Source organism: Erithacus rubecula (assembly GCF_903797595.1).
Source record: "Erithacus rubecula genome assembly, contig: SUPER_Z_unloc_2, whole genome shotgun sequence".
NCBI lineage: Eukaryota > Metazoa > Chordata > Aves > Passeriformes > Muscicapidae > Erithacus > Erithacus rubecula.
Genome location: NW_027635860.1, coordinates 655,523 through 680,488, shown reverse-complemented (window position 1 = coordinate 680,488; position 24,966 = coordinate 655,523). Strand labels below are relative to the sequence as shown.

Sequence of the window (24,966 nt, the reverse complement as noted above, 5' to 3'; positions counted from 1 at the left end):
ATTTAAAATGGAGCAAACCCAGAAAAAAATCCTTTAAAAAGGCATTTCACACTAAAACGTATCAGGTGCATTTTAAAAGTAGTGTTATGTATGAATATATAAATAAGATGCAGTATGCAGGTTGTAATCTTTTGTACCACAAGAGGCAGCACAACTCTTCAATTTTCACTCGCATGCTTAAGTTGGGGTTTTTAAAGGGTAGAAACCTTGTCCAGTCCCTTGAAACCGAGTAGTACTCCTGCATGTAAAGCTTTTAGGCTTTAAAAGGGTGAACCTTTTCAGTACTTCATGTAAGTTAGGAAGAAATTCATAAGTAGCTGGCATTTTCATGCTGGAAAAAAACCCCTTGATAGGCTAATTTTGTATTTGTGTTGTGCATTGAAGAAATACAGTGATTCTCACTCTGAGCACTGATGAATGAAAACAGTACCGGAATTGGCTGGAAGGTTGGGTTTTGGATATTCAGCTTCTGACAGGGATGCTAAATACTTACAATTACCCATGAGCTAGTGTCTTCCAGTGTATTGCTAAGAGAAAGGAATTTAATTCTCAGGAACAGCACAATGACTAGATATTGCTATTTGGAACTAATTGTTGTTTTCATGGCTGTAGTACTTCAGGTGTTGGCTTTATATATGTTTAAAATATTTTCTAATGACCGATATTTTCTTTGAATTTCTAAAAATTAAACAGTACATTCAAAGTATTGATAAAGTTGAAGACTTCATGTTGAGGCTGGAACCCATTTCAGTGTCTATATTACTCATTTTTTACCATATGTTCTATACAAGAAAAAAAATACTGAGTTTTCTACAGTTTCCCGGGTAATTTTTTTGTCTGTGTCCAATTATTTGGCTACTATTATTATTATTATTATTATTATTATTATTATTATTATTATTATTATTATTATTATTATTATTATTATTATTATTATTTCCCTTACTTTTGAGGATACCAGCTAGGGGAGAAAACCTTTGCTTTTTTAATAAATGTGTGTCCATCCAAGGCAGTAATGGCTTGGGACATTACAGACACTTTCACTGATGTTACCTCTTAGCTTTGCCTGTAATTGTAAACGTAAATTGTAAATATTGATCCTGATGAATTCAGACTGTGTGCTCTCTTTGGTGTATCTATTAAACCTAGTATCAGTTACATTCATTTTAATTAATTTCTAGCAAAACCATATCATTGTTTTTGATCTTATGACTATCAGTGTCATAAGATCAAATTATGTTTGGCTATTAGGATTAAAATATGAAAGGTGTTGGGAAAGAACATTTTTTTACTTTTTTTTTCCTAGAATCACTCAACAAACCCTTCAGCATGCTACATGTAAAATGCTGAAGTAATTTACCTGGATGAAAAGATGTGAGCTTGATAGAAATATACTAAGATTTCTGTGGTGAAAGGGTAAAACATATTTTTAAAGAGACTGTTAGGTATGGGCTGACTCTCGTCACTCAGAGTGTGAAGCTAGGGAGATTTGAAAGTTGATACTGCAAGGGAATACTTCTGAAGAAGCTTTCAGAACCTAATGTTTGATAGTCTAAGGTGAACCAAAGTTCCTTAGGCTTTTAGCACAATGCTGTCCTCTGGTGGACCAGTGTTGCATTAAAAGAGCACTTTACACTAATCAGGCAGGTCTTAATTAGATGTGATCTGTGTTATGCAGTGTATGTTGTGTAGCAGTATCAAAGTAGAACAAAATTTGAGGTTGCCTCCAATATCATATAGGATGTAATCTGTAGCTATAATGGATATTTCTTAATCTTATCGTACCAGGCCAATATTTTCTATAATGTGAATCACAAGTTCCCATTGAGCAGCAAGTTGTTCGAGGTTAATAGGATTTATTTGTGATTCTGTGATTATTTCAGAAGTTAATAGTAACGGTTCTTGCAAGTCAGAAGTGTATCTGAATAGTTGTCACAGATTGTTCATGCTTTTCTTTAGGTTGGTTCTGTGCTTTTGTTGCCTGCTTTAAAGTGAACTTCTTCTGAATGTGGGGAGTTGTTTTTCACAAAACCAGCCACTAATGTGGATACATCCTGTTTAATCTGACAGTCTTGAATCTGTTACATATATGCTATACTTGGAAATGTAAGGTAAATGCAGGGAAATGTGGATAGACACATACTGAAAAACACACTGTGCTGAATAAAATGTTATCTTTGGGGGTTTGAGGTTTGTGCAGAATGAACTTTTGGAATTTGAGTTGATGTAAAGATTAAAGTGTAAAATATTAAGATCAAAAGCTTTTGTTATAGGAGAAAGAATAAGGTGGGGGAAAATTATTTGGTTATTTCAGTTTCTAGATCACATGTTGGGTAGGTAGTGGAGATTTTGGCAGCCAAGTTATAGGCTTGAAGAAGAACAGGAACAACTGTCAAGCCTGACTGTTATGAAAAGGGAAAAATAAATAATATAATTTCAGGGAAAGAAATCCTACTGGATTCAAGGGGAGGTGTCTGGGAATTTAACCATGTGTTTAACTCCTAAATTTCAATTTAATTATTTTCCTGTTTGCAGTTTTCATCCTCTGCTGCGGATAAGGATTTAAGTATAACCTGGTACATTCCTTGCTGCCAGCCTCTTTCTCAGAGCAGAGAATGTGGTGGCTGCTGTAAAATACCACCTTTGAGAGATGTAGAAAGAACACTGTCTCTAACACATTGCTATCTCTTGGTCTGGCTTAACCAGCCATAGGGATGTGTTTATGCTATTATTAGTTTTTTCTGTTTGAAGCAGATTTTAGATGTTCTAATAATTGATCATAAGTAACAAGTAACAAAACTCGTCTGTTTTTTGAAGACCTTGTAGATTCTCACTGCAAATATTCTGAAGTTTCAAATACGAACATTGTTGTGGTTTATCTTTATGGCTGAATTTCACCAAAGTTAATGTCGTATCATATATTGAGATTGCAGTTTGGAATAATGTGGGGAAGTATTGACATGAAGAAAGCATGTAAATGAGAGCTTTTTAAAAATGCCTGTCTTCAAGTAGGAATGATGTAAATGTATGAGACAACATGTGACAGGAGTTTCTTGCAAAGAGGCTTACATCTGCATTGAATCAGTTGCTCCAAGATTAAATGAGAAGAGTGGGAAAAATACTACTTGCTGGAGAAGCATAGGTTAATACTTCAGTTGGAAAGCTTATTTTGTCTGACATAGGTTAAACCAGTCTGATTATTTCAGTGTGATGTCTAACTTGCTGATGAACTGTTTTCTAGAAAGTTTAGGCAACAAGCACTGCTGCCAGTAGCTGCTAAGTGTTGTGTGTACAGCATCCATTGTTGGGGAGATCTGCATATGCATAGGTAGAATTTTGTGGGTCTCTGTGTGGGAGAAAAAAAGCAAACAAACCAACTGAAGCAGTGAAATTTGGACTACAGAGTTAGCAAGCAAAGTGGTGCCTGGAAAGGCTGACCTGGAACAGAGACTAGACAGAGGAAAAGAAATAAAATAGGTATTTATTGAAAGGTTGCACAATGGGCAGTGCAAGAGCCTGGCCAGTGCTCCACCCAAGTCAAATCCAAAATGCATTCTGGTCATGAGATTTACATTTTTATAAGTTTTGATTCATCCAGCTGTTGGGGTCAAATGTCCAACCACAGCTTCAGGTTATGAAGTGTCAACCCCTTGGCTTGCCCCTTTGCTGTTGTTTATGCTTTTTGGGTAAGTGGTGTCCTTGATTCTCTAGCTGGGAAGGGATTGTTTTGTCTAACTACCCTGGAAGGGAACTTACTAGCACCTAATGTGAAGTTTCAAGTGGCAGAGTCTGAAAATCACAAAAGCTAAAACCCAAGGCCTCACAAGTACTCTCAGAATTTAGCCTGCTGTCAGTATCTAAATCATGAGATTTTTAGCAATCCTTCATAGTTTATGTATGCAACTTCAGGTAAAAGAAAGTAAAGTGAGAAAGACCTTTTTTTCCCCCTTTTTTAAGGTAACCAAACCAACTTTGAGGATGGTTACATGCCATTCTCAAAACATAGTTCATTTATTAGGGAAGATTCTGAAGATACTTCCTTTTGACATGCTGTTCCATGTAGAGAGATGCTTGCAGAATAGATAAGCAGTGAGATAAATGAAAAATAGGTTCAGTATTCATATAAGCACCCTGCTTAGACATTAGAAGCTCTTAGTGCCTCAAACTGTCCCAGTAGGTGAAGAAACTAAAAGAAAAAGTGATAAAATTATTTTGCTCACTGTTCCTCTAAATGTAATCATGCAATTGTTTGAACAAGTTGGAGAGATTAAAAATAGAATTGCTTATTATTAGCTTATGTTAGATGCTGCAGAGTGGAGTAGTAAAATGCAAAAAATGTGCAAAAAATATTTTGTAACTCACACCAGTTCTCTGACAACTAGGCTTAGAAAAAATAGGGATATGGTTAATCTAACTCTTCTGTTTTGGCAGTTTGCTCTAAAATTGTCTGTGCTTTTACCAAACTATGAAGAAGAAATCTTAATGATGCTGAAAGAAGGTGTTGATCCAAATCCTGCTTTGGTTGTACACGCTGGTTTCTTTTGTGAAGGCCCTTAATTTGCTGCTGCCTTGGAAAGACATTTGTGTTAGCCTTTGCAGGCTACAAAGTGATGTTACTTCAGCACTTAACTAGGCAACCCAGAGAGAACTGAAACCATACAGGGAAAAATGAAAACTTCTTGAAGCTATAAAGCCTTTCTCAGATACACATGCAGTGTGTCTACTTTACATTGCAAAGAATGAGCTAAAGGGAGAAATAGAATGGAGAAAACTGATGCAGGCTAAATTAAGAAAACATGGGAAAAAGTCCTCATTTCTACACCACGTGAAATGTCTGGCTTTATTGTGACTCTGAATTATAATATTAGGAAGTGTTGAATTAAAGGCTGGAAAGCTAGTACGTTTTTGGCAGTGGTTGATTTGGTTGTTGTTTTTCTTTCCTCTCGATCAGCTGTTAATACAATTTACCTTAAAAGTGTCACAATTCCAGATTGGACAGTCAAAATACCAGTCAATACTACGAGGTAAAGGTGTCTGCAGGAAGATGCAGCCAAAGAGCTTTTAAAACTTAACCTGTTGTTATTTCATGTACTTGAATCTGCATTACTTTAAGAATTCAAGATCCTCATTTTGGGAGAGGGGTCTTAGACATAAATGCACTTAAAAATTGAGTCTTTTGTCAGCTGCACATGTCAGACATGGTTGGCTCTGTTTAGTTACTGAGATGCAATAGCAACAAATCTTCCTCATAAAAAATAAGTGCATTTGTTGCTGTCTTAAAGCAATTTTATTTGTTTACAGGTGTCAGCTGTGATGCATGTTTAAAAGGAAATTTTCGAGGTCGTCGGTACAAGTGTTTAATTTGCTACGATTACGATCTGTGTGCAACTTGTTATGAAAGTGGTGCAACGACAACAAGGCATACAACTGACCACCCAATGCAGTGCATACTAACAAGAGTAGATTTTGGTAAGTGATAATTTCAAACTCCAGTAATTTGTTGTTATACTGTGTCCACAAACATAATGTCAATTTACATGTTTCTAATTATTAATCACTCCATTAGTGCACTAAAAATAAGGGCCAGGTTCTTGAGTTCTAATAAGCAGACATGTTTTCTTTGATAGAAGAACTGATGCTTTTTTTTTTTTTTTTTAACTGCTGCATATGTATTTCTGATTTTGTTGTTATTGTCTGATTTACAGCAGATTATCAAATAATAAATATACTTAATAACAGTGACTGCTGTTAAAAGTGCCACAGTCTACAGGCAGAAGAAAAGTCCTGGTGACATTTTGTAAGAAGGTCATTCATTAGTGTTTTTGGTGAGACTTTAGAAAAGGTAAAATGATGAGCTGCAACGAGTATGAGACATTAGGGGTTAGGAGTCTTTTTGTAATCTTTTTGGAATTCCTTTTTAGATCTCCTAATCCAAGAGCTGTTTCTAACTGTAAAGCTTTGTCAGTATTTAAAATAAATAATAATTGTTCTTGTGTCCTACCCGGCTTGTTGCTTCTGTTGCATTGTAGTTGAAACAGGTTATAACTTGGGAAAAATTATTTTGTAACAATCCACCGCCCTACCATGTTGCTGATGCTGGACATATATTTTCTTCTGATGTCAAGTACATGGGACTATCATTTCAGTATTTTTTCCTAGTGGCTGCAGCTGTAATCTTCATTTTTTGAATCCTTTAAATATGATGATTTCTCAAAAGCTAATAAAAAAAGTCCTAAGTTCTTTACCTTTTTGATTAGAACAAAAGTAAAATTTATACTTTATTGGTGTAAAGTTTAGAGAAGAGCTACATATAAAAACATGCAGTTTCTTAACCTTTATATGAAGTTACCTTCAATTTTCTTTCAGTTCTCAGGGCTCCCTTGCCCTGAGCCTGGTCAGGACTTCAGAAATGCAGATTGTGGGAGTCCATGTTTTAAAGGAAATAATTTAGAGTATTATCAAAAATACATGCTGCTATTTTAACTTACATGTTTCTTGTCAGGCTTTTCTTTTTTCCTCTGTTCAGTATTGGGGATTAAGGTCACTGTTTCAAATGCACAGTTGAAACTTCTTAACCTGTTAGGAACAGTTATTTTTGGATATTAAACATGGGCTAATAAGACCGCATTGCTGTAAGTACTAAATACTAGTCACAGGGGTAGGAAAACTGAAACATACTAACGTTAAATGTCAAAGCTTTCTATGTACTACAATCAGAACTTGTTCTAAACTATGCTTTTTTTTTTAAATGCCTGAAGTCAGAAACAGAATGACTTAAGAATTATGGTTTTTTTTCTTGCAACTTGGGTACTCCTCTTTTGGAAGTCTTCAATCAATGTACCTTTGGCTTAAAGCTTTTTATGTGTGTATGTTGTAGAGACACAGAGGGCTTATTTTTTGCTATTTGAGTATGCATGAAGAAGGTTCACAGTGAAGTATTGAGATGGGTAACTTCTGTATTGCTTGGTGTTTATGCTGTTTATTCTCTAAATGAGAATAAGAAAACAAAATCTATAAATCATATGGCTTGATATCCAAGCATTGCTCTCATAGAACTAGTATGAGGAAAGAAAATACAGCAGCTGAGCTCTACAGGAAGACTTCTGGTTTAATTAACTCTGCTGAACAGTTAATATCTCCAGATTGTGAGCCACAGCAAAGTCTGATGGCGCTGAATTACTACTGACCTTGTAAGCTTATAGACTTATGATGAATGGATTGGGAAAATTGATGAATGACATATTCCTTAGAGTTCAGGAAGATCTGTGAGATCATTCATAAAATGTTTTGATTTTAGAGTTTCCTGTAGAATACACGTAAAGGCATGTATGTAACAGTATTGTACAGATGCTTAAAGAAGCTGGTGACTTTTCAAAGGGCCTTGTGTGGCCAAGAAGTGACTTTGAGGAACATCCAAAAAATTAGGTGCTAAGAAATGTTAAATTGAATTAGAAAACCAATAATAAATGGTAGAAGTAGTCTAAAGTTACCTCAGTCAGGTTGTTGGGATAGTTGTATTAATATCTGAGAAGAAAATAATCTCAAGGGTAAACTTGGTGGCTAAGTGGTATTGTTGTGGTTTATTCACAGCCAGCAGCCAAGTCCCATACAGCTATTTGCTCACTCCCCACCAGCAGAATCAGGGAGAGAATTGGAAGGGTAAAAGCTGAAAACTTGTTCTGAGACAAAGACCATTTAAAACAGAAACAGTGCACATAAGCAAAGCAAAACAAGGAAATCATTCTGTGCTTCCCACAGGCAGGCAGGTGGTCAGATATCTCTGGAGAACAGGGCCCCATCATGCCCAGTGGTGACTTGGTGTGCTGGTTTTGCATGTAAGTCATCTAGGAGGAGGAGCACAGACACACACACAGACACACAGACATATGCAGGGGTTTTTCTGTATGGGAACTTTCTCTGAGTTGCTGGAACCAATTGGAAGGCTGATTTAATAATTGACAGCCTGGGAAACCAGTTAAAAAGTTAATTCATCTCCATGAATCACATCGGTAAAAGTGAACTTTCTCTTTTGGCTTCTGGTTTGTGAGGAGGTAAGGCCAGCCAGCTCAGCCTGGCCCCCTCCCATGCGGCCTGGCTGGGCAGGGGTGGGGAGCCACCGAGGCGCCCCGGTTTTCAGCTGGGGGCAATGATAACCAGGGAAAAGAGAAACCTTTGCTAGGATCCTAGTTCCCCATCAACCCAGTATGGTCATAGCTCCATAAGCTTACAAGGTATGGTCATCAGCCAGGGCCCTGCTGCTGTCTTGGAGCAGCCGTGGGGAGGTGAATCCCCCAGCTGCCCACTCAGGCTGGGGAAATGCAGCTGGGCTCTGTTCCAGCCAAGCTCCCCCTACATTCACTTGCTGGGCTCTGCAGTTTCATCCAGCCTCTTCACGCAGCCTGCGCAGCCTGAAATCCTGGCATGGCTCCTGCATGGCCTGACCCAACTCCTTTCACCTTCTGTGTGAAATTTTAACCCTTCCAATGCTCGGATAAAACTTCAGATCTCCTGATCTCCCTTGAGTGAAAGGAATTAGCCACTGTACTTTTGTGGTCTTTGTAGATCAATTTGTCAGGACAATGGAGAAGTTCACAGCAAATTGCCGAGTTTCATTTTACCTAAAAAAGCATTTTAAACTGTTAGGATGTTTTAGGGTCTAAGCATGTAGGTTGCCCATTACAACGTCATTTTAAAGTGGCTGTGCTGACAAATAAAGTAATACAAAATGTTAATAGGATTCTCTGCCAAAATCATATCGTGTGACTTTCATCAAAGTACAGAACCTTCCATGGTTCAGAAGTGCTTGTCAGCTTGGTGCTTGTGTGACAGAAGATCCTGCCACTTCTTGTGCCAAATTCCTAGGCAGAGGGAACCAGTTAAATAATGGGTACTGTAATAATGTGTAGTGTGGGATTGACTGGATTTGCCAGTATTCAGCTTGAAACTTTTCTGTGTTTTTTTGTTTGGTTTTCTTTTTCGCACACTAGAACAAAGTATGTATGCTGAATGTGTACCATGCTAAGTCTGAGCATCATAGTTTATTTGGAACAGGACTTTGGAGCAGCTTTGAGGGTAATATGGCTGCTTGATAAGTTATACAAGAATATATATACTTCATTTTGTTATGTGGTGTGTTGCCACCATTTGGTTTCTCCACACATTGAAGGAGTCTAAATGAATACACTACAACTCATGTAATACCAACATTTTTATGTATAAATCACATTGAAATTACATTACTTATATGAAGAAAAGTGAAACTAAAAATTCCACACTGCTGTGTACACTTGTAAAGAATTATGCCTTAACAAAAAGTACAAGCTGTTAGAAAATGTAGTCCTGAGAAGATACCTGTTTGAAAGATTGATTTTTATCTAAGGAATTCTGTGATACTTCTGTTTTGTCACTAACCTTCTGCCAATTTTAATCATGTGCTGGTTAGATTTTAATATTAAGTATAAATTTAAGTTTAGTAGCTATAGATGAATAAAAAAGGAAAACTGCTGATATTTTTGGTTGCATTTTCACATTTGATTCTGGTTGTTTCCTTGGAGTTTTTTCCTCACCAAGGAAAAGCTATAATATCTAAACACTATTGTGCTTGAAAACTGACTTCATAAACTACTGTTGGGTCCTCATGAGACAGTGTTCTAATATTCCTTTGCTTTCTTCCCCTAATTCATGACCAATATGGGTCACGAATCTTATCCTAGAGGGATGCAACTGAATCTGGTTTTATTTTTTTACTAAATGCTTTTCCTTTTCTTTCTAAACATCTTGAACAGAGGGCTTTAGAGGCCTAAAGAAGTTTGAAGAATTATTGAACCAAGATTTTAATATCTGACAGATTTCTTTGTGGTCAAAAGAGACAATTCTTGTATCATGGGCATATTGCATTCTAAACTTGCAGATTTGTAAATGAAAACAGTAACACAATCGTAAGATGCTTCATTTCTGCAGCTGTGGAGGCATGGTGTTTTTATTTTTTCCCATATTGCCTCTAATTCTTAGTTACCTTCATTATCAAAGGACCCCTTGGTAGTCAAGGACATGACTGTTCATAATTTTAGCATTTTTTAATGTGCTTGTAAAAATAAAACAGATGGAAAAATATTCATTCAGTACCTTCAGTGCTAAAATCAGAGGCAAAGATTCATGAGACCATTTGATTTTTTTTAAACTTAGATTTTAATTTAAAGGAAATTTTTTTCTGTGTACTTCTAAAATTCCTGGTATCTGGATTGAGCTAACAGTGTATCTAAGGAAAAGATACCTCTGTGTGCATGCTTTTCTGTTTACAACTCTCTCCAGATGGGCTGTGGCTCTGGGCCCTTTGCTCAGCTATGAGGTTGGAGCTGGTACTGTTGCCTTACTTGAAAATTCGTTCGTTCATTCATTCATTCATTCTCAGTGAGTTTTATAGGTAGAGGTTTTTTGTTTGGTTGGTTTTTTAGTTGTTGGTTTGGATTTTTTTTAATATTGATATGAATGAGAAGCTTATTTGTGTTTCCTGTAAAATACAAAATATCTGCAGAGGATGAGAGATAATAGTATCCTCTTCTTGCATGGTTTGATAAATTTTCATCTTAAGTTTGGGGAACTTCAGTGTTAGCAACTTAAAAGTGCCTACTTTTCATCAGGGGTGCAGAAGTGCTCACATTCAATGCACCTAAAAGTTGAAGCCAGTGTGTAACAGATACCCAGATTCCTTTTTCTCTATCCAACTTTTATGTTGTATATTTGAGACACTTCTGAAACTACTTACTACTTCTTCACCAGGGACTTCTAAATTTTGATCTAAATTTATGGGTTTTGTCAGGAATTCAGCTTCTGAAACTTCATCTTATAATTGAAAAATACCATAGTTGACTCTGTATGTAGGATAAGAACAGTGGTGGAAAGTTTGGCAGTATCAGCAGCATCATAATGGAAGTCTTTTTTCCTGGTAAATATTAGAAAACTAAGCTATGTGTGCTAATGAAAATTAAATGTAGTCTGTTTTTTTTATCAGTAACCAAACCCCTCCTGAATATAGCCATTCCAATGAAAAAGAACAATTACTTCACTGTACTCCTTGCTAAATTACATTTATAAACAGAGGTTTGTGTGAACAAAACAAATGGTGATACTGCTTTAAAGTAACCTCTATTTAATCTCTTTCTGTTGCAGACTTGTACTATGGTGGAGAAGCTTTCTCTGTAGAGCAGCCACAGTCTTTCACTTGTCCTTATTGTGGGAAAATGGGGTATACGGAAACATCTCTTCAAGAACATGTTACTTCTGAGCATGCGGAAACATCAACAGAAGTGGTAAGAACCCTTGGAACTTTCATAGTGGAAATGCATTTTAAATAGCCTCATTTCTGAAAAATTGTCTGTTCTTTCATTAAGCATGTATTCATTTAAATGCTTTGTCAGAAGAGAAAGTACCTACGTTTGGAATGACATAAAAATTCCTCTATGATTTATGGTTATCAAAATATAATGAGTTTGCTTCCTTCTCTTGTAGTTTTTATTTGTTGTCCTGATATAAAGCCTGCCATGTTTAGGAGGTTTAGAAAGTTCTCACAGGTATTCTGTCTAGCTGTGTCTCCCTTTTCATAATTATTGTGTCATTGTTGTGCATGCTTACAGCTATGCTGATCTTTTGAAAGTGAAAGCGAGAGAGAGACATGCAGGTAGTTTGTTATGTTTTCTAATAGCTTTTTATAATGGACCTCTTATTTTATGCAGTGGCATTCCATTATTTTATGCATTGGGTATTCTTCTCAAAGCAGGGGTTTTTACCCCATCCCTTACCATTAGGACAGTAAGTGTGGTTTAATATACATTTCTTAAACAAGTTTCAACACAAATACTTTAATTGGAGATGTTAACTCCCACCGTCTTGATTCACCTTAGGAGTAAGAGAAACTGGGTTAGCAGTTTAGCAGAATGACATGCAGACTGCTGTTTCATGGTTAACTGTTTTACCCTAGAGCCCTAGGAAAAAAGTGATGCTTGAAGTGGATTACTCATCACTAATACATTGTGTGAAATTAGTTATAAATAGGTTCTCTATTCTAGTCTTCTAGTTTTCTTAATTTTCTAATAATTCTGTGGAAGAAAATTAATGACTCTTCAAACCTAGTAAGGAACTTGGGTGAAGGGGTGATATGGAAAGGTGTTTGTTCACCTTTTTGGCATTCAAAGGTGTTACAATCTTTCTTAAAAGCCCAGGAAGTGTTTGCTTCACAATCAGTTGCACTGTGGTATATTATTTAACTCAGCAACACACCGCAATTTTTACAGTCTCCCTGTTAAAACAGAAAGTTTTTCTTAAACTTTGCAACTTTCAAACATAGCATCAGCCATTGAAAGTTCTGCAGTTGGATGACTTTATTTTGTTTGGTGGCTTGGTATTGCAATTCTGATTTGCACCACTTGATGTCAGTGATACGTCCCTAAGAGTGAGTGTTCACAGACCCTGGGCTTTTAAACTTGCCATGCCCTTGTTTGCAGTTGTGACTTCTAGAACATATAAAGCCTATATTTATGATTCTTAACACCAGAGCTGCTGCTCTGGTGAATCCTGAAAGGAGTTACGTGTGTGTAAAAAAAAAAAAAAAAAAAAAATTCTACAAAACTTTTTTTTTAATGCATCAGTCTGCAACACTGTTATATCATGTTTTAAACAATTATAAAGGACAATCTTTTAATCCTTGAATACGATTGTTTGTGCTAAGTTTAGCATCTGGCATTTGTGGTAAACCTTTAGTGTGCATTCACATGAAATCGTTTGGGTACTGTACCCTTACTGGGGTAGTGAGCTGCTACAAGACAAGTAAAGAGGAAAATACTATGGATTCTAAATGTATGTGGTTATAGGCTTTCAGACAATTATTTATATTTACATACTGAGCTTGTAGTCATTTTGAGTATCTCCTTCCAAAGATGTGTTTTATTTTAGACATTTTTTTTAGATGTAAGGGAACTTCCCAGGGACAGAATCATTTTTATTTTATAGGCTTTTCAGTCCGGTTTTTCAAAGAATAAGCAAAAAAAAATTCATCTGTTTAATTTTGCCATTTTTATATTCAAAGTGATGTACATAAGTTGCTTTCTGCTGATTTTTCTCAGGTGTAGACATTGGTAAGTATAACAGCATTAGGTGTCTGCAGGCAGGAATCGCATGCTGAATATGGTTGAAAGGGACCTCTGGAGGTCATCTTGAGCAGGTCCTCGTACAGTTGGTTGCTCAGGACCATGTCCAGACAGCTCTTTAGTGACTCCACTGTTAACTGTCTGATTAACTTGTGCCAGTGGTCGGTGATCCTCACAGTGAAAAATGTTTCAGCATTTCCTGATGTTTATGAGGATGCTCCTGTGTTTGAATTTGTGTGCACTGTAGCTCATCCTGTCACTGCATGGCTCCGTCATCCATTCAGGTTCCCTTCAGGTATTCATGGACATCCCTAAGATCCATCCCCGTTTATCCTGCCCTTCCCCAGGCTGAACAGTTCCATCTTTCTCAGCCTTTCCTCCATTCCTCCGTGTAACCTTTTACTGAGCTCTTTTGAATTGTGTGCATGTACTTCATACTTCCCCTTCGTGAGGTTCCTGTTGTCCCATTTCTTCAGATTTTTAAGGTCACTCTAAATATCAGCCACTCCTTCTAGTTTTATGTAATCAGAAGAATTCCCACTGATCACCACCCTCTGAGCCCATCCACTAAGACAGTTGTCACTCCACCTTACCCTCTGCTTATCCAGCCTGAGCATCAGCAACTTATCTTTGAGTCCCCTGTGAGAGGCAGTGTCAGTGGTCTTACTGTCAGTCCAGGTAGGCAATTTACTCTACTATTCAGTCATCTACCAGGCCAGACATTTAAGCATTGACATTTAGGAAGCTAGTCAAGCATGTCTCCCTCTTTGTGAAGCCAGTGCTGACTACTATTGACGATTTTCTTGTCTTAATAGTGCCTAGAAATAGTTAACAGTAATTTCCTCTCTTTCCCAGGGATCAAAGCAAGATGACCAGCCTGTAGTCCCCTATGTCTTCCTCATACTTGCCTGCCTTTAAGATAGGAGTGAAATTTACTTTACTCCTGTCCTCAGGCACCTCACCCAGTCACCATGATTGTTCAAAGGTTGGAAGGAGGCTCACAAGGGCATCTGCCATCTCCCTCAGCACCTCTTGGTATATCCATCTTGGTATACCCATCACAGCCTGTGGGTTTAAGTATTCTAGTTCACATAAGTATTTTGCAGAGTAATCTTCTTCCAGCAGGGGAATGTCTTACTGCTCCAGACTTTACCCCTGCTCTCTGGGGGCTGGAATTGCTAAAAACCAGTCTTGCCACTAAGGACCGTAACAAAGGGGGTGTTCAGTACTTCAACCTCTTCTGTGTCCTGTGTAACTCAGCCTCACATCTTTTGAACAATGGACCCACTTTTTCCCTAATTATCTTTATATCCTATGCATTTCTAGAAGATCCTCTTGTTATCTTGGACATCACTTGCCTGATTCAGTTCCATCTGGGCTTTAGCTTTGCCTGTGACACTCAGATAATGCTTATGGTAGGCTACACTATGGCTTTCCCTAGGAGGGTAACCCCTCTGTGTTTTCTTTTTGTATTAGTTTGTCCAGGAGTGTCTTGATCATCCATATGGACGTCCTGGCATTTTTGTCTAACTTCATATTCACTGGGATGGAGAGCTCTTGAGTTTGAGAGAGAGTGATCTTTCAACATTAACAGGTTTTCTTGAGGCCGCTTTACTCTCCAGGTTCATACACCATGGGACTCCTCTGAGCAGATGTTTTAAGAGGCCGAAGTTTGCTTTGCTGAGGTCCAGGATCATGAGCTTGTTTTTCATCTTCTCCCCTGCCCTCAGGATCTCAAACTGGGAGATGTCAGGGTCACTACAGCCGTGACTTTCTTTGACCCTCATGTTCTGACTGAGCCCCTCCTTGTTGGTAGTTATGAAGTCCCATATAGCACATCTCCTTGTGTGCTCCTTTGTCACTTGGAAGAGGAAGTTACCCTGAGTCCACTCTAGGAGCCTCTTGGATTGCTCATGCTGTGTTGCCATTCCAACTCATACTGGAGTGGTTGAAGACCTCCATGAGGATCAGGTCCTGCAAATGTGTGGCAGCTGCTCCATGCCTCTAGAGGGCCTGATCTGTTTTTACCTTGTGGTCAGCTGGTCTGTGGTAAACAACCCCTATAACATTCCCTTTGCCTGTTGTCTTCTTAATTCCAACATGTAGGGTCTCCATCAGGTTATCTTCTGCCCAGACTGTGCTTTTAATGCACCCCAGCTGCTCTATCACTTAAAGGACAAGTCTCTCTTCCTCTTCTAAAGAACCAGTATTTCTTCAGCCATATAATGTCCAGGGACAATGGTTAGAGTTAGTTGTAAGGCAGAGGAATCTGGGAATCAGTATGATGATTGTTTTGTTGATGTTGCGGTTTCAGGTCACTTACCTCATCCAGATAAAATGCAGTGTTTAACTAGAAGTTCCCTGACACTGTAAATAAAAAAAAAAATATTTATGAGACTTCACAAAATACCATCTCTTCAGTCTTTCAAAACAGAAATACAAATATTCTGCTATTACATTGCACTGCAGCAGCTTTCTCACCTTCAGGAAGGCAGGAACTAGGCTCCTTGTAGATGAATTGTAAGCATTAGGTTGTTGATACTTCAGTGATAAAACTGGGGAGAGCTTTCTTTTGCATTAAAGAAATGGACAATCTGACACAGTGTCAATGTGTCTGTTCATCCTGTAAGATCCCAGTGACTCTTGTTGAGGTTACGGAAGTGTTGTCACTTGAAGTGCTTACTTTGTAAGTAACTGGGGAAGTAGTAGTAATACAAGCACAGTTTTGGATACTGGTAGATGTTCTGACTGGCATTGACCTAGGTTGCATGATGATTTCATAATATAAATGTTCATAAATTCAAGAGAAAGTTCTGACATTTGCATTTTGTCTGCACCATTTGTTCATGCATGTCATAATTAGCAATGAATTTTAGCTGTGTCATGCTTAATCAGTGATCCAGCAGTCTTTGTTGTGACTCTGTCAGAGCTCATGCTTAACTAAATTGTTGTTGATGTGTAACAGTACTTAAGTAACTTTCCCTAGTCAAGAGTTCTTGAAAGTTTAGTTGATATTTAGAATTAGGGTTGGGACACTTTGATTCCTTCTTATTCAATATTCATTATAACCTTTTCTTAACTGATGTTTTTCTGAGGTCTGAGTATATTCACAAGTATGTGCAGTTAATAACACTTTCATCGTGTTAACAAAAAACTCTGATTTCCTGCTTTCCAGAGTGGGTTGTTGTTCTTATTCTGGGTTTCTGCTTCCTCGGAGTAGCGTAAATAAAAGAAGATTGCTTTGAAAGTATTGTGTTTGAAAGTATTGTGTAAATAAGAGTTGTAGCAAAAGGCTTTTTTGCTACAATGCCTGGTTTTCTTTTCAGAACTGGCCACTAAAATTAAAGTGGAATTATATGCAGCAGTTCCTGTCAAGAGCAGCTGAGATTTTACAGTAAACTTATTTCAAGACTTTGTTCTCGTCTCCTGTTCCTAATGCTCATGCCGATCTTTTGAGATCTGTGTTCAACAGCTTAAGTATACCCATGAAAAAATGGAAGAAAAATGGAAGATGCTGTTTGTGGAGTCATTCAAAGAACAAGTCATAATTATGGCAATAGTAGTGGTAATGTTTGCTTGCTTAGTTAACAAGTACCTGGGTTTAAAAAGCAAAACAAACAAAACCTACCTACCAAAAACTGTCAAGTGGTTAAAAAGGAAACCCAAAACCAAAGAAAGACCTCAGTACCTGCTCTCAAAATACTGTTGTGGAGATCAACCCTTCTCTGCCAAACCTGCACCACCTGGGTGGGAGGGTCTCAACTTGATACTTAGCAAATATGGGAAGTTTCATTTGATTCCTCTGCTGGGATGAGTGTCAAGCAGGCAAATAGCATTCCTGTATGATTTGATTCCACTGTCTGTGGGAGAATTGGCATGCAAAAATACTAACTTTGAAGACATTGCAAATTGATTTTGAGAATCCTAGCTCTGGTTTTCATAGTATTCTGAAATTTGTACAGTAAAAGATACTAAATTAATGTCTGTACTTCACTAATTTTTCTGAGTTTATTGAATATGTTGTTATCCAGGTGTTTGTGAATACCAAAATGTGATTCTAAAGTATAATAGCCAGTGTCTAATGATTGACTTGATACAAGCTCTGTTTCTTGTAATATTTACAAAGTTGGGGTTTTTCTTTGCTTTGTCATTTCAGATTTGTCCAATATGTGCAGCATTGCCTGGAGGGGATCCGAATCACGTAACAGATGACTTTGCAGCTCATCTTACACTGGAACACAGAGCTCCTAGAGATTTAATATCCTTTCCAATTTGTGGCAAAAGAGGCTAGACTGTTTCACCTAGTAGTCACGGTGACTTGGTTTCATGGTTGTAGTCAAAGGGTCATATTCTGGATTTCCTGAAATTTAGGCTGCTAAAGATATGTATGTCAAATAAAAAGGTTCATCTGCAAGTTTAAAAATTAAAGTGTAACTGTCAGACTATGCAGAAACTGTAAAAGTGTAAAACACTGCAGAGTGTTTTTTGCTCTAACAGCAGAAACATTTAAGGGATTTTGACATACAGAGGTCTTGTTCTACTTACACTGTGTTGTACTCTGCCTCATGATAACTCTTGGTGTTAGGAGTCAGTACTGTGTGTATTTTTAACAAAAAGATGATTCAAGCATAGCTGCTTGTAGCGAAAGATTGTAAACTTTTTTACTTTAATTAAACTTAATTATTTAAAACACAATCTTGTAATAATATAATTTTGTAGGGTTACTGATGTTTTGTAATACAGAACTAAGAAAACCTTCAGATTTTTTGGGAAAAAGGATGTTGTCCCTCAGTTACATTAGCAGCCAGTTATGGACATTTCTCTGTGCGTGATGGCTGAAGAGCTTCAACTGTTGGGATTTTTTTCAGCCTTGTTATAGGAATATTTGTCTCCTTTTAATTTTATTTTCCTCCCTAGGATTAACTGATAAAATATCTTTTGATCTGGGCTTTTATTTAATGACATGCAAGCTATGTAGCATCCCTACAGTAAGTAATATCTGAATTATTCCTTTGTGTTTAAACAATCAGAAAAAAAGACTGCATTATAACTTTGATAGTGGCTCTTTTGTTCAGAGATTTTTAAAAAGGAGCAAAGAATAATGTAAGCACAAGCAGTTGGGGGGAAAAAAAGTCCAAACCCTATCAAACAGATATAATTACACTAATAGAGGGGAAATAGCATTTGAAGTGATGGCTCCACTTCAGTTGTGATTGTATTTGATTTCATTTAAGTGTATTAGTATTTAGAGGGTTTAAGATCAGGACAGAGTAAATGCAATTAATTACTAGTTAATTACTATGCAAAAAACTAGATAAGTTTAAAGGAGTTTGGGTGTAACTTGTGTCTGTGAAAGATGAATGCTGAGAAAGTGATACAAAAACCGGTAAAGTTTTTGTAAAAACAAACTTTTGTTAAAGTCAGATGAAAGCAGTTACCTGTACTTGCCTTTTTCAGGGACAGGAGTAGAGCTCTCAGCACTCAGGAGGGGCAGGGTGCTGAATGTGGTGGCTCTGGCCATGAGAACTTGATCCCAGGCATCCTTGCAGTCCTCAGTGGCCAGGAGTCATGTAGTCCTCCCTTTCTGGAGGAGGTGGGATAAGACTGATGAGAGGAGAATATCTTCCACTGGATCTTTCCCAGCCTTTGGACAGCCCTGAAGTGTTGCTTGATGGCTGATGTAGTTTGTGTCACTTTAGTTCTGGTCATTGTACCAGCTGTGAGATTTTCATAGCACCTGCCTAGTTAGGCTTTATTCTATCAAGAATTACATGACTACATAGCAGTGTGCCAGAGTTCTAACTGTGGTCTTCCAGCATTGGCTTAGCTGTAAGGCAAGAAGTTCAGATTTTCTCAGCTACAGAATGAAATTAATTTCCTGCTGAAATGCACTAGATACTTGATTAGAATTCAGGCTACTGCTGTATTTTTTTTTTTTCTCCTGTAGTACCAGATGACCACCAGATAACTTTTACTTAGGGAATATTCGAGCCAGAAGAGACAATCTTTTTTTCAGATACAGAGTAAGGTTTCAGTATCAGTCATCGCAAAATGAATCTGTTTTGGAAATACAATGCCCACAGATAATTCCTGTAGAAATTCCTGCTTGTACTCTAGTGTGTTGGTGTCCACTGCTGTCAAATTTCCAAAACCTGGTGACAAGTATCTTGACGTGACTGTTTGACATTGGACTCTACGTCATATCTAGCAACAGGGAGATCTAAGGCAGGAAAAAAAGCAAGAGAATATGCCCTATTTCACTCAGGGTCTGGCAGTGTAGGAAATAAGAACCATTGCTCTATGATACGCCATTATATTTATGTATTATTTATTATTTGTATTTATTTATATATTATATTGCTGAGTATGAAGTTGAAGTGTACAGAACAATTCTCTGTGTCATGTAATTGCCTTCTTGGCTTACACTTTTTCTAGAGTAAAATTTCATTTTGCAGTTTGAGCTAAGCTTTTACTGTTGGATCTGCTATGGTTCTGAGGGGTGGCCTTCTCCACCAGCTGTTATTTATGCATGTTTGATTAATTTTGGTTTTGGGCTTTTTTTCCTAAAGTTGTCCCTAAACACTACATGTATCTTACTACAAACCTTGTGCAGCTATTGCAAGTATGTAATTTATTCTTACAGTCTATGGACAGCTCTTTAAAATTTCTTTGTTTAGCAGTAAAATATCTGAAAATTCACTAAATGCATCTTTTCAGCATTAATCATACAGATAGTTTTCACATGATTATTCAGTTTAAATATTTGTCACAAGGTAAGGTTTGCAAAGGTAAGGTTTTCTTACTCTAGCATAGCTGATAAGATTCAAGTGCATGCTTAGCTGGTATTTGAAGAATTACATTTACCTCAAAGCACTTTAAAAGGTGTGATTGGGAAGGTTACCCCAGAGTGCTGTGTTTGCTTAAAAAATCCACAGATACTGTCCTGTTCTAGCATGTTTAGTTATGGAAAGCTTGCCAAACTACACTGGGTCTACATTCCATCTAATTTAGCAACTCTTCTCCAGGAGCATCCAAAATTGGCACGCTCAGAGGTGCAAGATGCTCTGTACTAAGCAAAGTGTGTTCTGTGCTGGGGAGGTTTTCCTCTTACACCCTAGATGTTAAGTTTTACAGTGTAGCATAACTAACAGTTTTGAAAGAAGCAGATGTTCTGTAAAGTCTTCTTGTAACAGCCAGAAGCTCTCTCTTGCCATGGAAAGTCATTCCTTTCAGTCTTAAGTTCTTGACCTCCATGACATCATGAGGTTCTGCCTTGTAACGTGATTTATGAAAAGTGCATTGGACACTACCCTTACACAGAAATTTATACCATTTGAGTGGTAATCATACTATTATAAAAACAAAAAACAGAGGAGATGGAGATCTAAGGTAATTATAGTAACACTAAAATAAAATATTAAAGCCTGTGCTATTTCATTTTTCACCAGTGAGTCATACTAGTGATGTTTAAGAAGAAGTCTTGTCTGGACTGTCGTGGAGGAATGAATGTTAACAGATTTATGACAAAAATTATCCTTAAATTTGTTAATTAGTTCAAAATTTGTATGAAAGCCTGTAAAGTGTTCTTTATGTAAAAAGTGATAAAAAACTAGTGTGTGATAGGGGGAAGTAAGGGAAAAAGAAACATGAAAAGCATCATTTTTGTAACTGGAATTAGTGATATTTCTTTGGCTGTAAGAAGAAAGGTGAAACAAAGGAGTATGATGGATGTGCTGAATACTCCAGAAACTTACAGTTTCATAAGGACAGAAGTGACGAAATTTTTTTGATAAAAACATGAAGTCAGAAGTCAAAGGAATTTGGTAATTATTCTGATAGGAATTGCAGTAAACATTTTTATTATTTTTGATACTTATTGTAAGAATTGGGAAGGGAAAACTGAAATTCCTGTCTCAGTAGTAAGCTTGGCTGAATATGGATTTGTGTGGGTTTTCATAGAAAAATTTGATTTAAAAAAAGTTACCAGATCAGTAAATCTGACCTCTAGCATACCTACTGTGTACCTCAGCTTTGCTTCAGAAGTTGTCATTACTTAATAAATCGAGTACACCTGAGTATTTGACCCATCAAATGTCCTTTAATGGTCATTTAGCTCTCAATGCCAAACAGTTCTGTTTCCTTAATTCTTGGCTACGATGAATCCAGTGGTGTTCGGCATGTACGTAGGATGTTCCACCCAGGCCGGGGTTTGGGAGGCCCCCGTGCTCGTAGATCAAACATGCACTTTACCACCAGTTCCCCTGGTGGGCTTTCGTCTTCTCAGAGTTCATATTCTCCAAGCAATAGAGAAGCCATGGATCCTATAGCTGGTAAGAGCTGTAACCCAAATTTTACCCCTCTGTCCTCCTTCCAGAGAAAGGACAATGCAAGGTGACACCAGTTGCTCTGCTATGTGTTACTCCATGACATCCCACAGAGCAGGTGAAGAGGAAAAGGTTGCTCTTACTGTCAGCATCAGAAAATAATCAGGCTGTGTCTTTAGGATTCCCAGAAATAACTAGTTTGTGCTATTTTTACCTTTGATGTAAAAATAACCTCTGTTTACAAGGAATTAAAAATGGAGAGTGAAGACAGTTTTGAAAACAAATACGATTTTGTCTGTGGAGAAACCTGAACGTTTTAACGCTGCAGTCTTTGTCTGTGCCAGTATGTCAGGGAAACCTCAGGATGTCTGCCACAAATCCACCTTTACTTCAGATGCAAAGGGGGCACAGTGCTCAAACTGGAGGTGCTGCTGTCAGTTTGTGAATACTTGAGGGGGAGGTAGCCAGCCATCTGGCTTAAGGAAGCATTGCCCCTGGAAGGGGAGCTGTGGATCCAGTGCTTCCTTTATCGTGGTCCTCTTGGCCTGCCCTCTGCTGGATGATGTGACCTGATATTACTCATTAAATGGTGTGAGGAAGTAGCCCATCAAGAAAAAAAACAAGTTAAGTGAGGTAACAAGGCTGAAGTTAGTTTTCAGCCTTGCAGGACCTTCCCACTTAGCATCATTAAATGTGGAATAAAATATCATTCTTCTGCATTCTATTCTGCTTTGGTGGAAGATGTGTTTCTGTATTTAGAGCACACTGAGCTGGGTGTCCGTCTTGTTCCAGGACTGTTCTGAGTTCACACCTCTTTCCAAAATACTACTTCCCATTATTCCAAGCTTTAGCTTACAGTGAGAATAAATAGATATTAATCTTGCCTGTGAGTTTAACGTGTCTGCCTTTTTACTGGAGTAATAAATAGGAAAGATCACAGTGATTTTCCTATTTAAAGTTTATGGCATCAGTTAATTTTTCCCCCCTCTGGCATTCTCTAGTACTTAAAATTTACTTAATTTTGGTGCTGCTATCAGTGTTGGTGAAAATTACTTGATCTCTCTAGTTCATATTTTGATCTGTTCCTTCAAAAACAGAGCTTGCTTTAGAATGATTATGTTTTGTTAATGCAATGGAAGAAAAATTGTCATGACCTATATAATAACTTTGTAATGTAGAGGAGAGGGGCAGGAGCAGGGTTGTCCCATGCTTCCTCTGCCATTGCATCAACTGCAGCAGGTATCTGAGATAAGATGTACCTTCTGCACAGAGCATAGAAGAGATTCTGCAGTAATGCCCTGAGCAGTAACTCGCTGCTAGTATTTATTTAAAAAAAAACCAACTTTGTGGATAAAAATTTGCAACAAGCATTCCATCTTTCTGAATTGGAAGACCTAATAACAGAGGGGGTTTTCTTCATGCTTGTGGCAGAAGTAAAAATTCATACAGAATGCTTCTGATGTGAAACAGTGACTCAATATGTTTTCTTAACAAAATTTCTTTTATTGAATGTTTGAAGCAATGGTACAATATTTCTCTCTTTGCTACATTACAGCTTCCCTCTGGGATAATTGTGTTTTGAGGGAACAGTCGTTGAAAGGAAAAAAAAAGTTACCATCCACAGCCAAAATAAAGGAAGTTTCTTAGTGGCTATGTTGAGTTGAAGTTTCAGAGTGGGCTGCAGAGGACATCTTTGCCCGGCTACCTGTAGATTGGCTCTCCTGTCATTGTCGAGACTGTAAACCTGGTCTTACTATTTGGACTAAATCTGTATAAATAAGCCTTAATCTTTATGGGCATCAGTCTTCACAGTTGTCTCTGAGCATACCTGGGTTTTGTTGTTAGTTGAAAAAGGTGAATTGGTGCACTGGAATTTAGGGTGTATTTATTCTGCTGTATAATGTTCATTTAAGATCTTAAGTCATAGAAGCTTTCTTTTCTCTGGCAGAGCTTTTATCCCAGCTGTCAGGTGTGAGGCGTTCTGCAGGAGGACAGCTCAACTCCTCTGGCCCTTCTGCTTCTCAATTACAGCAGCTGCAGATGCAACTGCAGTTGGAACGACAACATGCACAGGCAGCAAGGCAGCAACTGGAGACTGCACGCAATGCAACCAGACGCACCAACACGATCAATGTCAACACCACTATGACACAATCTACAACAACTACCAACACATCTAACACAGAAAACAGTCAGCAGACTATCCAGAATTCCCAGTTCCTTCTGACAAGGTAATTTGTTCAGCGTATTTACTTGTATTTACCTCTTGTAATTTCTGTTTACCTTAGTTCTAGGAGAGGTACAGAGCTGCATGAAGCTTGTATGTTTGGAGTCAGGCACATGCGTAGGATGGCATTAATTAGCAGAATTACCTAGTTTAGAAATTATACTTAGACCCCAGGATTGTTTAAAAAGAGGATTCGCCTCATGTGTCACCTCAGTTCTTCTAGAACACTGACTACTGACCTGAAATAAAAATATTTTCCACATCTCCCCTGCCACACCCTCTGCTAGCATACTTTTGTTTGTCTGCTGTTGTGCAAGAGTGTGGTAATTTTAACAGCTCCTCTGCCTGAATTTGAGTCAAATGGATTTTTCTCTAAGTTCAAAATAATACCATGTGAAATTTTTTCACTTGAGAATTTTAATCAGAGCACCCACAAGTGTCACAGACTGTGATTTTCAGAGTTGGGGTGAGCAGTTTCCTTGCCGCTATCAGGGCATGCAGTGTACCTTAGGGGAGTGGAATTACATTGAGTAATCCATGTGTAGGCTTCACATGCGCAGTGATGTGTTTTGTTGACGTGGAAGCAAAAGAGGCATGCAATTCCATGTCCAGGAAATGGCACCTGCCCTCCCTAAAAGACTCCTTGAATTACAGAAAACCTTGTAAACAGTTATTGGTGTTAGAGGAACATCACTGAAAATGCTGTTGCAGCAGCAGAGAAGGGGTGGGTTGTTAAATTCATGCCTGTAGTGCTGAAGTGCTGGATGTGTTGAAGGGCAGATGGGACTGTTCTGAGGGAGCAGTTTCTCAGCACATCTCAGCCTGTTGGTGGTGTCACCAGTGAAATGACTTTGAGCAACTCCCTGTCTTCTCTTCCCTTGCTGCTGCACAGGTTGAATGATCCGAAGATGTCAGAAGCAGAGCGTCAGTCAATGGAGAGCGAACGGGCAGACTGCAGCCTGTTTGTTCAGGAGCTTCTACTGTCCACCTTGATGCAGGAAGAAAGTTCCTCCTCAGATGAGGATGAGCGGGGGGAGATTGCAGATTTTGGTGCTATGGGCTGTGTAGATATTATGCCTCTAGATGTTGCTTTAGAAAACCTAAATTTAAAAGAGAGTAATAAAGGAAATGAGCCTCCTCCACCTCCTCTTTGATGACATCCCACTTTGCAGACAATGTCCTCTGTGCTGTATTTGCCAATGAAAGTGGACAACAACTATCTTGGGTTTGTTTTGGTGATTGTAATTTCAGGTCTGTCACTCTTGTTACATTG

At 38.0% G+C, this 24,966-nt stretch overlaps 1 protein-coding gene across 1 annotated transcript in view; it reads left to right on the top strand.

Annotated features, from left to right (window-relative positions):
• Positions 1–24,966, top strand: part of LOC306814829 (E3 ubiquitin-protein ligase KCMF1) — a 41,463-nt gene that overhangs the window by 16,244 nt on the left and 253 nt on the right. Inside the window, exons 2-7 of the mRNA XM_079331287.1 lie at positions 5,302–5,469; positions 11,170–11,309; positions 17,299–17,400; positions 21,298–21,472; positions 23,415–23,697; positions 24,586–24,966. The exon at positions 24,586–24,966 is cut by the window's right edge and continues 253 nt beyond it. Coding sequence (XP_079187413.1) covers positions 5,302–5,469; positions 11,170–11,309; positions 17,299–17,400; positions 21,298–21,472; positions 23,415–23,697; positions 24,586–24,847 — 1,130 coding nt within the window. The 3' untranslated portion in view covers positions 24,848–24,966. The remainder of the gene's footprint in view (positions 1–5,301; positions 5,470–11,169; positions 11,310–17,298; positions 17,401–21,297; positions 21,473–23,414; positions 23,698–24,585) is intronic.